At 52.0% G+C, this 12,216-nt stretch overlaps 2 protein-coding genes across 3 annotated transcripts in view; one reads left to right on the top strand and one right to left on the bottom strand.

The window, feature by feature from the left end:
* DNAH11 (dynein axonemal heavy chain 11) overlaps positions 1–469 on the top strand; it is a 201,131-nt gene extending 200,662 nt beyond the window's left edge. The window contains exon 82 of the mRNA XM_079786504.1: positions 206–469. Within this exon, the coding sequence (XP_079642630.1) occupies positions 206–453 (248 nt within the window). The 3' untranslated portion in view covers positions 454–469. The remainder of the gene's footprint in view (positions 1–205) is intronic.
* A 13-nt stretch (positions 470–482) lies between these two features.
* The window catches only part of CDCA7L (cell division cycle associated 7 like), a 34,011-nt gene continuing 22,277 nt past the window's right edge, over positions 483–12,216 (bottom strand). The window contains exons 2-10 of one of the 2 annotated variants that reach the window (XM_079786508.1): positions 11,559–11,699; positions 7,797–7,931; positions 6,374–6,748; positions 4,858–4,929; positions 4,592–4,762; positions 3,920–4,045; positions 2,794–2,943; positions 1,893–2,029; positions 483–1,492 (exon numbers count right to left, since the gene is read on the bottom strand). In XM_079786508.1, the coding sequence (XP_079642634.1) occupies positions 1,462–1,492; positions 1,893–2,029; positions 2,794–2,943; positions 3,920–4,045; positions 4,592–4,762; positions 4,858–4,929; positions 6,374–6,748; positions 7,797–7,931; positions 11,559–11,699 (1,338 nt within the window). In that variant the 3' untranslated portion in view covers positions 483–1,461. Of the gene's footprint in view, positions 1,493–1,892; positions 2,030–2,793; positions 2,944–3,919; positions 4,046–4,591; positions 4,763–4,857; positions 4,930–6,373; positions 6,749–7,796; positions 7,935–11,558; positions 11,700–12,216 lie in introns of both variants that reach the window. The other variant, XM_079786507.1, reaches the window with a different exon arrangement.

Raw genomic sequence — 12,216 nt, 5'->3', positions numbered from 1 at the left:
GTGTTAAGCTCAGGAGCAGTGGTCTGCTTACCGTGTGTGCGTGGAGAGCAGGAATCTTAACCTCCCTCTCATACCTCAGTCCTGGCCCAGCTCAGTCAGGAAGTCACCGACCAGCAGCAACGTGACAAAACCGGAACGTTTATTGCCTGCAACAATTACAAGATGCGACCCAACGTGTCCCACCCACGCGTTCTTTTTGCTGTAGGTGCGAGATGGGACACCCAGTCCGGAACCATTGCTGAAGCCCGCCTCAAGGAGCTGACATCGGCGATGCCAGTCATCTTTGCAAAAGCCATACCCACGGACAGACAGGAAACCAAACACACCTATGAGTGCCCTGTGTACAGAACCAAAATGAGGGGCCCCAACTACATCTGGACCTTCAGGTTGAGGAGCAAAGAGAAGACGGCCAAGTGGGTCCTGGCAGGCGTGGCTCTGCTGCTGGAGGCGTAGATGGGGCCTCACTCCTCCAGGCCCGGCGGGCGAACACGGTGAGGATTTTTCATTGTCATTGCGCTGTTCTCCTGCACCTCTGTTCTACTGAGAGGCATAAAACGTTCCAGCTTCTGTAACTTTTAAGTAACTGTGCATTAACTTTTCTTAAACACCATCCTTAAAAAGTGGGGAAGAGAGAGAGGCAAACGTAGAAAGAAATACTTGGAAACCTAGTCAGAACGTGTTAATTTTTAGCTTTCCCCAGAACAGTGTCTCTCCCATTTTCATCAAGCTCCCATGGAAAAACCACCTCAAAAACAAAGGGGTTGGAAGACTCCTGGTCAGTAAGTGGGATTTTAGTTCTTGTAAGATAGTAAACAAAGTCTTCTTAAATTAAAAATTAGCTCTTACATTCTTTTAAAATATAGACGCAACTGGCCCCAGGCAATCCTGAATGAAGAGGCGGACGCTCCGAGGCCTCCAGTGTCGGTAACGTGACAGTCCACTTTTTGTTCATTCAAGTTTTAATAAAAACGAAAACTCTAGTACTCTCATCTGTGGTTAATTGCACTTTGTAATTTAGGGGAACATTCTGCAATAGAAATTTCCAATCACCCAGAGCAGGTTACACTAGGTGGTTTGAACGATTGGCCAGCATAAGGTAAACTGAAGGTGCTGTAACAACGTGGCCTAGAGTTACTAACTGGGAGGTAAAAGGTCAAGGCAGCATCTGCAATTAAACAGTGCCTAAGGCAAGAGCTACTTATACAATGTTTTCTCTGGAACTTACCTGAATGGTAGCTGCTTTCTAATCATTAACCTGTGTATACAAGATTCCTCAAGGTGCTTAGCTGTCTTCCTGAGATATCTTTGTAAGCATATAAACAATCTTAACAAAAAGCAGTATTTAAATCTACAAAGAATTTCTTTATAAAAACGCAACGGTAAGAAATTGTAGGCACAAATGGTACGTAGGGCATGTCTTGCTGGAAAACACAAAGGTGAGTTGGCTGGTGGTTCTTCCTCCTAATTGTCTTCTACCAGCTGCTTTTGTAAGCTGAGAAAAGAAAGGCGGGTGTTAGTGGGATAAGGAATTGGTAGGAGCAGGCCTGACTCCTGCTTCATTGGTGTCAGGCCCTGGAGGCAGGCCCCAGCTAGGGTTCCTCTCATTCTGAAACTGTGCTTTTCATGTTTATGGGGAAGCACAATTCCACCTCCTCGTCCTACATCCCCCAAACCTCTCTTCTCTGCCCAGTAGGGTCAAGGCTGCCTCGTACTCTCCATTTCTGTATTACACAGGCAGCCCCACGTTGAAAATCCTAGCAAAGAAGGAAACTTCCTAACAGGGAAAACATCAGGCCCGAGCCTCTCCAATGCAAAGAGCTACATTCCCAGGGGGATTGTAAGCATCAGCCTGAAACGAGGCAACCACGAGCTGCCTCGAGTGTGAGACTCACCTCTCCAGATACTCCTTGACGTTGTTGTAACCGTAAAACTTGGCCAGATGAATGAGGATCCCTGTGGCACAGCGGCCGTCGCGCTTCCGACAGTAACTGCAATTGCAGATCCCCCGGCAGGGAGGGCACATCCAGCCCTAGGAGGAGAGGACGCAGGCGCCCCCGTGTTGTCAGGCCTGGTTCAGCGGGCCTCTCTGCTACCTTCTCATCTATGTCCCTGGGGGAGGATGACCTAACCTGTCTCCTTCCTCTCAAAAAGGCCCAGAAAGTTTGATCACCCAACATCACACATGGAGAGACACTGGAAAATGTTGGCTTTAGGCCAGCTAGCATAACCAGTAGACTCTGGTAAAAAAAAAAAGATCAGTGAGACCTGGGTGTGAACGCTAGGGTTTCCACTTCCCATCTGCGTACCTGTGGTTAAATCACGTCACCTGAGTGGCAGTTTATCGTCATCTGCAAATTAGGGACAGTATATCTACCCCTATGACTGCCATACAAGAGGGTAAGAGCACAGAATCCCAGGTTCAAGGTCAGACTTACTAACCATGCTACTCATTTTACAGAAGGAACCGAGGTACAGGGAGCTTATAGACCTACTTCATACGGGTAAATGCATTAACTGGTGGGAACCCTCAGAGCAGGGCCGGGCACACAGAAAGCAGTGCCTCGCTGAACCCGACCGTGTAAGAAAGGCTGGCTGACCCCGGAAAGCCCAGTGTAGCCTTGTCTCCTCCTGTCCTATCCACTGGTCAGCTCACTCCCTGTCCAGAAGGAAACCCTCTTCTTCATTTCTCCCAGCATCTTAAGATGCAGAGAGAACGGAGAGGGTCCAGGGAGCCCCACTGGAAAGCTCCCCGTCGCCAATACCACTCATGGCAAACGCGCACGCTGCTCCTACCGGGTCCAGCAGCGCCGACCTCACGTCCTCCCCGTAGCGATTCCGCAGGCACGGCCCACAAAACTGCCCCCGCACGCCGCCGCAGCTCTGGTTCCGACACACCGTCTTGGTGTCGATGGTCTTCTGCCGACACTGATGGCACGTGTTACCCTGAGGGGAGAAGGCGGTGAGTGGCTGAGCACGGATTCCCGGGGCGATGCCCGCGAGGCCCCACGCTGTGGGGCGCTTGGCCCTCTCCTAGAGGCGAGCGGACCATGGCACCCTCGGCAGCCTGTAAGCACTTTCAGTTCTGGGGCCACAGAAGCGTATTAGGGCAGGTGAGACGGAGCAGGGAGCCTGGAAGAAATGACATGATCAGAGAGGCGAGAGGGAAAGCAGGAGGGGCAGGGCCCGCGAAGGGGCACAGGCGACGACGAGTGCCATGCGCCCCGACAGCACCGCTCAGCTCCGACCCGGATCCTGGTGGCCGGGATAGCCTCGCATTTCAGTACCGCCTGCGACAGCTGTCCCCCTCCCAATCGAAAGCAAGGCTTACCGTCGAGAGGAACCTTTAACCCACCTCCTACCAGAGTCTCTCAAACTTTAGCTTCTATGGTTATATTAACCAAAAAGCCCAGTATATTTTTCAATGTTTAAAACAGGCGTCCTCAAACTACGGCCCGCGGGCCACATGCGGGTGTTTTTGCCGTTTTGTTTTTGTACTTCAAAATAAGATATGTGCAGTGTGCATAGGAATTTGTTCATAATTTTTTTTAAAACTATAGTCCGGCCCTCCAACGGTCTGAGGGACAGTGAACTGGCCCCCCGTTTAAAAAGTTTGAGGACCCCTGGTTTAAAACATAAAAAATATATTAAAAATAGAACAACTATAAATAAATGTTTTTCTAAACGAAACCCCCGCCTCCCTCCACACAAACCCCTCTTCTGATGAGAATTCCTGCTCCGAGCCGTCTCCCCTTCCCCACTTACAGCTGACCCACTGATTCAGAGCCCCCTCGGTGCCCTGGGGAGAGGGCCGGGTGTAAGCCCAGACACAGTGTACAAACGATGCCGGATTTCAAATCCTAGCGCCTCGGAGTCCCAACGAGAGTCCCAATCATGTGCACTGTCGTCCTGTATGACGTACCAGAACTTTATCATAGATTTTATCTCGGACAGTTATGGCGACATTTTCCAAGTCCTCTTCAGTGATGTCCTCCACGGGCCGAAAGGAAGACACCCGGTGCCGCCGCCGGTACCCCTGGCACCGCCCCTGCGAGAGGACGAAGCAGAAGCCGGCATCAGATGTGCTGAGTGGTTTCACTTTTTTAAACTTTACACTCTCAAGAGTTCTAACACCATTAATTAGTGTTAACTGCGTCCCTCTCCTATCCTCCTGAAATCATTCATTCCCTGAGGTGTGTCAAGCTCCTTCCATGGCAACTCTGAGGACAGGGACGTTAACCACCATGAACAGCCAAACCCACACACGGAAGAGTCCAGAGTTTCTCCCTCCTGCCCGAAGGCACTTGAAATGCCTCAGTCCCAAAACAGAGTTCTAGGAGGACTCTCTTTCCTTTCCCCCACGCAAAACCCCAAAGCTGGCCAGAGCCTCGGCCAGGCCTGCGTTGCCTCCACCAGAGGTCCCGGGCCCTGCAGTTAGCACGAGAGCCACCTGGGAATTCATAAAACTGCCAATTCTCAGCCGCTGCAGATCGACTGGGGCAGGACCTCTGCCCTTTTAAGCCCCGGAGCGACTATGATGTTAGAGGACCGCTGGCTTAGACAAAATAATTTGTTTACTAAGGTAAAAAAATACCCCACTGATGGTCTTCCTTCTCCTGAAGCGGTAAAACTCCTCTGCAAACTGGGCGGCGGAGACGGTGAACTTCTCCAGGGCGAACTTCTCAGGCGGCCGTGCGCTCCGGGTGGGGTTCGTGCGCCTGGGGATCTGCCCCTCCGAGAAGGCCCGCCTCACGGTTTTCTTCTTCTGAAAGCGAGAGCAGAGACATGTGCAGCTGGGTGCCTTCTGGAATACAAGCCACCTGGCAACCAGAATAAGTAATTAAAAGGAGCGCCACTTACGGAAGCTGAGCTCGGGGTTCGTATCGGGAAGAAGTCGGGCACCGAGTTCAATTCCGCCAGTAACTGAGCCAGCTGGAGTCCGGAACAAAGAAAGGGTGGCACGTAAGTGTTCCCAAGTCTAGCTCACCCAGCACTTACACAAGTCTTCGGTTTTGCAGCTGTGAGACACCTGACTGACGTAGTTTACGTAAGATCTTAACAGCTGTTATCCCTTTAACCTCACGGGTAAAGGCTTTCATGGGGACGGGTGAGATGCCAGGATCACCATTCACGGGAATAAAACCTCCGCCCGCTCCTCATGTACCAGGACGGGTCGAGATGAACACGGCCCTGGGATGGCCAACACCTGGAGCATCAGGACGGAATCCTGACCAGGCCACTCGTTAGCAGGGAGGCCCTGGGACACGGGTTTGCACACCTGAATCAAGTTGCATCACATTCAAAACAAAAAAGGCTCAACTAGGTCAGCGGTCGCCAACCGGTGGTCCGTGAGGCCCGAAAGGTTGGTGACCGCTGAACTAGATCATTCTGACAGTTGTTGAGAGCTCCAAGAAACCGAAGTTCTCATCAATAAAAATTCCGAAAATAGTTCCAAATAAACACCTAAGAACAATTAACAGCCGTTAATATGCCAATCGTGCCATTTCACGAGGATTCTTTTTGGTTTTAGGGTTACACACATGGATGGGTGTCACTAAAAGGCCGGGCAGAACCTAGTTCTTATCAAGAGGCAGACAGACTCAGTATTAAAAATTCCCCTTCGCTGATAATAAGACAAATGTGTCCTAGGATAAATTCCACCCAAAATCGAGCTTTCTATTTCCTTGGGTAACTTATTTGCCATATAAGATTGTATATACAGTATCATTAATATTTTCTTTTAAAGAAGGGTCATGTAAAGACATACACCAAAAATGCTAAAAGTGACTCTGCGTGGTAGGATTTTTTAAATTCTGTATATGCAGAATTATGACGCTAACAACAGTCACTGACCACGTGCAGAAAAACTAGACACGGATTTCGCTTTGTTGCCTTAATCGAGGGAAGACATTTTAAAATAAAGTTGTTTGTTTTAATGCCTAGACCCGTTTCATTCCTTCAGATAATGTCCTGAACCACAGCAGGCGACCCCAGGAGACAGATTTCTGGGCTGCAAGACGCCTGCCCACGGCCACTCCTAAGTGGGCTCCCAACACCTTGTTTACAGCTTCCTTCTGCCGGGAACAAGCCAGTGGTTCAGCTCCTCTTGGCTCAAAACCACTAGAGTTAGAACTTCACTCCCACACTGGAAGCGGCATGAGCTCAAGGTACAGGGCAGGGGGTTAAAAATAATGCAGGAGTCTCTTCCTGTTCCCAAACCAGAGCCACCAGGGAACTACCGCTTGGGGCTCAGGAAGAGAGAAAGGGAGGCCCAGTCCCCGGTGCACACTTCCTAAGAGAAGCCAGAGCAGAGCTGGCAGGGTGCAGTCTGGGAGCCTGGCCGGAGCCCCGTGCCCGCCCCCAGGTGCGGCCTTACCATGGCCTTGTTCTCCTTGATGTTCATGGTCCTTTTTAGCAGCGGGTCCGAGCTCTCCTGGCCCTCCTCGTCCCTGGAGTCATCCTCAGGCTCGGAGGCCGAATCTTCCCTTTCCTTCCCTTGTCTGCAGCTTTTCTTTCTCCGGAGAATGGCTTTTGTATGGTCCTGTGAGCAAGAGCTGGAAAACAGCGGCTCAGGAGAGTTCTTGCCGGCTGTTTTGGCCAGTTTCTTGGGGAACTGCAAGGCTACGCGGAGACCGATGCTGCTTCTCCTGGGCCTGCTTCTCCTGGGCGTGGCCTTTTCTTCTTCGTCACCTCCCTCCTCCTCACTCACGGAGGCCTCACTCCCATCCTCGCTCAAATCGGACCCCTGGAGCTAACAAAATGAGGAAAAACAAAGATGTTGTAACAGACTTTCAAAAGGACACATGTAAAACCATCAGACCTTATTTTAGGCAAGAATTAAATAGCTGAAAGCTCCCCCTTCTTCTTAGTAGTTCCCCTGAGCTTTTCAGTCAAGTAGTCTGTGCTGGATCAAGCCCAAGGGCAGGCACTCGCTGCCCCCTGCCCCCAGGGAGCTGAGTTTAGGAGGAGGACTCTCTCCGTGGTCTACAGCCTGGACCAGGGCTTCCCCTCAGGGTGGTCCCAGGAGCACCTGCACCAGCTGGGAACTTAGTAGGAACACAAATTCTCAGCCCCTGGCCGACTGCGTTCCTTTCAGACCATGGGGCTGGAAGCAAAGCACCCCACATTGGGCTCCTGCGCAGGGAACAGCCAAGCTGGCAGGTCTGGGTGCCAAGTAACACGGGGAACAAAGAAAACGGCGTGCAGGACCTAAGACGCATCTTCAGAGAGAAATGGGTGCTAGCCCGGCCTGTGAGCGTCGACCTATGAACCAGGAGGTCACGGTTAAATTCCCGGTCAGGACACATGCCTGGGCTGCAGGCTCGATTCCTAATAGGAGGGGTACAGGAGGCAGCCGATCGATGTTACTCTCACATCGATGTTTCTCTAAACTCCCTCTCTCTGCAAAACACAAAAATGCCACCACAAAGCACATCAAAAAAATATCCAAGTCAAAATGCATAGGGAAGACTCCAAGACTTTGGCCAAATTAACTACAAACGCAAGAACATTACTTCACACACAAGAAGTAATGACTTTAAAGACCTTAAGGAGGGGAGACGACTGGGTTCACCCCCCCCCCCCACAGAGAACAATGGACTGGGGGACCAGGGATTCACCCTGGAATGGCAACGTTTGCATTGTGTTAATGCTTTAGAGATAAACAGGTAAGAACAAGTAAAACCTTTCTCTTTGTGAAGTGACTTCTTCCAAGTGGAAACGGAATTCAGAAACAGGACGGAAGCTATTACAACCCACACTCCCTCCAACCCACACTCCCTCGTGTGGCTCATTATTACCTTTCCCTCTGGGCTACTGTCTACACTCAGGTCGCTCTGTGTAAATCCCTCAAAGTCCTCCGTCTCCGAGTCGGTGTCCTCTATAAAAATTCTTCTCAGCTCTTCTGTGAAGTACTTGGAACGGAAGCGCACATCCTGCTAAATTAAAAGCACACACACGTTAGAGAAGAACAGGGGTTCCCGGGGCACGGGGCCGTGGGGAGCTGTTTCATGGGTGCGGTGTTTCCGTTTGAGACAAGGAGCACATTCTGGAAATGGATAATGGTGTCCGCTGCCCAACACTGGGAACGTACCTAAGGCCACCTAGTGTCTCGCTGGCAAGAAACCGGAAACTTGTCTGCACTTAAGAATGGTAATGCCCAAACAGTGTGGCTCAGTGGGTTGAGTGTCGACCTGTGAACCAGGTGGTCACAGTTGGATTCCCAGTCAGGGCACATGCCCAGGTTGCAGGTTCGATCCCCAATAGGGGGCGTGCAGGAGGCAGCCGGTCAATGATTCTCTCTCCCTCCCTCCCTCTTCCTCTCTGAAATAATTAAAAGTTAAAATGGTTACAGTGGTAAATTTTGTGATGCATGTTTTACCACAATAAGCGTGCACACACACACTTTCTGCAGCTTACAGAAATGTAAACCCACGAATTGAATGATTTCAAAAACTCAATGTCCAGAGCCTCCATCGGCTTGTCTGACCGATAGGCACGGCTGGCGTTCCGTTCCTCCTGCCAGGCTGGCCATCAGGAATGTCTGCGTTCCCACAGAACCACAAAGTGGTGGGGAGAAGCTGAGAGGGGAAACCTGGCTCCCTCCCACGCCGGCCTTCCTCTCTATAACAGCCACGCAGAGCCTTCGCTCCGAGGCAGTGAGCACGCCTGCCTTTCCCAGACCACGGCGTCTCCGCAGGAAAGACGGGGCTGGAGACCCTGCTCCCCCGCCCACCCGCCCGCCCACCGATGGGCCAAGGGCAGTGGTTCCCTCGCCCACTGCCACAGGACTGAGGGACGCTGCCACCCTCCATGACCCCCAGGAGTGCCCAGACAGCAAGCGAGCAGAAGGACGGCTGTTACATAACTGACTCTTAAAAAAGGAGGTCATCTTCAAATAAAGACGTTCTCTTTCTTTTGAACGAATGAAAAGAAGAAAACTGGGCTTTCTAAATGGCATGCTTGAAAGTGAGAAGGGAAAAGCAAGCACAGTTCAGAAGGGAGACCCACCAAGAGCCTCCTCCATGCTGGCACCCAGGGCTGGGGACCAGGTCCCCAGGTGCCTGACGCCTCTTCCCACTCCCAATAGAGCAGCTGACCCCTCCGCACGCCACGTGTGGTTGGAGAATCTACATCAGCCCCCAAGCCTTTGCCTGACTTTAATGATACACTTCTTTGAGCTCAGATAATCTTAGGAGAAAAACAGATATAACAGACAGACAAGTGGAAAAACTTACAGGGGATAGAGAAAAGTGCCTATATCCAGCACTTTTTAAGCTTAAAAATGTCTCCTATGAATGACTATGGGTAATTGGAGTGAGTGTGCTCAGAGCTAAATTACTTTGTTCCTTTGTTGATAGCTTGGAAAACACACACACACACACACACACACACACACACACACACACACAGGAAATTTCTTGAAAGTGAAATTCATATTGTGTTTCAGACACACCAAACTCAGCGTTGCCACACATACTGTGTACAAGTTCGTGCGGCTCCTCTCGGATGGTTAACATGGATCTGAGTGTGTGTGTGTGTGTGTGGGGGGGGGGGGGGGGGTCGGGATGGGGAAGCGGCAGACGAGGATTTATGATTAAGGAAGAAAGGTGCCCGGCTGGCTCCTGGGGAAACCTACCACGAACCTGCTATCTCCGAGGGCAGGAAACATCTGGTTCCTAGAGCCCAGGGCCGGCCCCCGCAGGCTGATGCGGGGCAAGGGGTCTATGTGTGGATCAGACACCCACAGGCCCTGCCTAGAGCCTGCAGAGGCCGGCCTCACAGCAGCACGTTCCCACCGTCCAGGCCTCCGCAGTCTAGCCTCGGAGCTGGCCTCACAGGGCAGTGGTCAGCCTGGGAGAAGTCAGTATCTTGGGCGGCGAGTTCTGATAGAGAAAAAACTGAGCCACAGTCCTAACCCAAGGCCTAGGCGCGTATCCACCTCACTCCACAGGGTGTAGGAAACGTCTGGAACGTGGGTCTGCATGAAGCAAATATGCACGCCACACAGCCTCGCTGCGTTCTAGGTTACAGCCCTCGCACCGCTCCTGGCTCTCTGGGATCCCTGGGTTATTTTTAAAAATCAATACGAGGCGATAGGTTATGAGCCCTGGTCAGTTCTACAGCTGAGCGAAGGGCTACGGGGAAGAGAAGGGACGGAATGGAGGAGAGATTAACTCAGGAAGGGCGTCGGGGAGATCGGAGAGGAGGAGAAAGGTCAAGAACACCAGAGATGGAGACAGCTAAGGGGAAGCGAGACAGACGACGAGGGGAGGGCAGGGGTGAGTTCCAGATCTCCCTGACTAATCAGGACCGGACCGGCTGGCTGTCAGAAATACTCCTGGGGCTGGAGGGAGAAGCCCGGCCTTCAAACGTGAAGGTTACGGCTGAAACCAGGCCAACGACGCAGACCACTACGTGAAACGTCTGGAGACAAAGCCTCGAGAACGCCCACGAACGGGGACAGGAAGCACAGGAGAGATGACAACAAAGAACAAGAGGTGCAACCGAGAGGAAGAGAAGGTGGGGAGCGGAAGCAGGGGGCTGGCGGGGTCAAGGCTGTGGAGACCAGTAAGGTGAGGCCCCCAGAGAGGGGGGCCCGTGGCCCGGGAAAGGACAGCTCCCACCGAGGCCAGGGAGGAACGAACTGCTTCCCTCCCGGTCCTTGCCCGGTTGAAGCAGGGGGGCTTCGTTTACAGCCTTTAACCAGAGACCACGGTCGAGGGAGGAGGAGGAACTGGAGCGCCACAATGCCCTCGGGAGAAAAGGCCAGATCCTTCGGCGGGCCGTGTGATTGCTCGGGCACAACATGAACCTCCGGGAATCTAACTCTCAGAGAGCGGTAACGTACGGATGCCACCAACCAAAGTGGTTACAGAGAGAAAAATGCTCTCCCCAGCAACTCCAAGAGGGAGGTGCGGACAGAACCACGCTGCGGGGGCAGGGACGCAACTGCCCCACGGCAGTGGTCGGCAAACTGCGGCTCGAGAGCCACATGCGGCTCTTTGGCCCCTTGAGTTTCTAGCAAAGGCCAGCTTAGGAGTACCCTCATTGAGTGAATAACAATGTACCTACCTACAGAGTTTAAGTTGAAAAAACGTGGCTCTCAAAAGGAATTTCAATCGTTGTACTGTTGATATCTGGCTCTGTGGACTCAGGAGTTTGCCGACCGCCGGCCCCCGGTAACCACACGTTCCAGGGCTGCCCCGCGTGTTGTGGGCATCGCTGTGCCGGGCAGCCCTCCCCCGCCAGCTGCGAGGGGCCCTCTGACCCAGCCGTGCCACAGGCAGCAGCCCCGAGGTTGCACAGAAAATGGATCTGATCAGGGGAGACCCCCTTCTTTTAAATAGTTTCAATTTACTGTACAAAAGGATTTAAACAGCAACAGTGGGCTAGGTACTCTCACCCGTTTCTGGAAACACGAAGGCCTGGTGCTTACAAAATAAAATGCTGGGCAATGGACGCGCATCACCAATCTCGGACCACGGTCCAAGAAAAGGGCACTCGAACCCAGATCCGGGCTCCCGGCCCCACACGCCCGCCTCGGAAGGAAGCCTCCGTACCTGGTTCCCCGACTCCAGCGAGTCAAAACTATCGCAGCTCTCCTCCGAGGAGAGGGTTTCCATGGGAACGTCCTCTCGGAAGCCGACGAAGTCTTCATCGTCACTAGGGGCGTTGAAGATGTCAGCCACTTCTTTAGGGATCTGTTTTGGATTCAAAACAGAAAAAAAAAAAATAAAACCAGAGGTTGTAATAATCACAGGGACACGTTCCAAAGCGGAGTAGGAATTAGCATCTCATAACTTGACCCATCTGCCTTGGCTGCCCAGCGACCCCAGGAACCCTGAGCAACATGTGCTTCGGCTCATACCTGAGGCAACAAGGGAAGGGGAGGGGGGTGGGGATAAGACGTCTTCAAATTCCAGACATGTAGCCTTTCTGACAGAGACTGTCAGGACCACGCCTAGAGAGAAGCCATTTTTGATCTGACAAAAACTGAGAAAACAGGCATTGGTTTGTGAGAAACCGATGATCTCTCTCTCTTTCTCCTACCATGGATCTGTCTTTAAACGGCATCCACGGAAAAGAGACTCCGTAAGATGTTACCAGGCTTCTCTTAATTCCCATCTATAGAGTTCTTTTTTTTGTTGTTGTTGTTCTTTTTCACATGCCGACTCAGAAGTTTCACACAGTGAAACAGCTTTCCTTCTTCTCTATACT

Source organism: Cnephaeus nilssonii (assembly GCF_951640355.1).
Source record: "Cnephaeus nilssonii genome assembly, chromosome: 12".
Lineage (NCBI taxonomy): Eukaryota > Metazoa > Chordata > Mammalia > Chiroptera > Vespertilionidae > Cnephaeus > Cnephaeus nilssonii.
The sequence above is the reverse complement of the archived record's forward strand: the minus strand, read 5'-3'. Positions and strand labels throughout refer to the sequence as shown.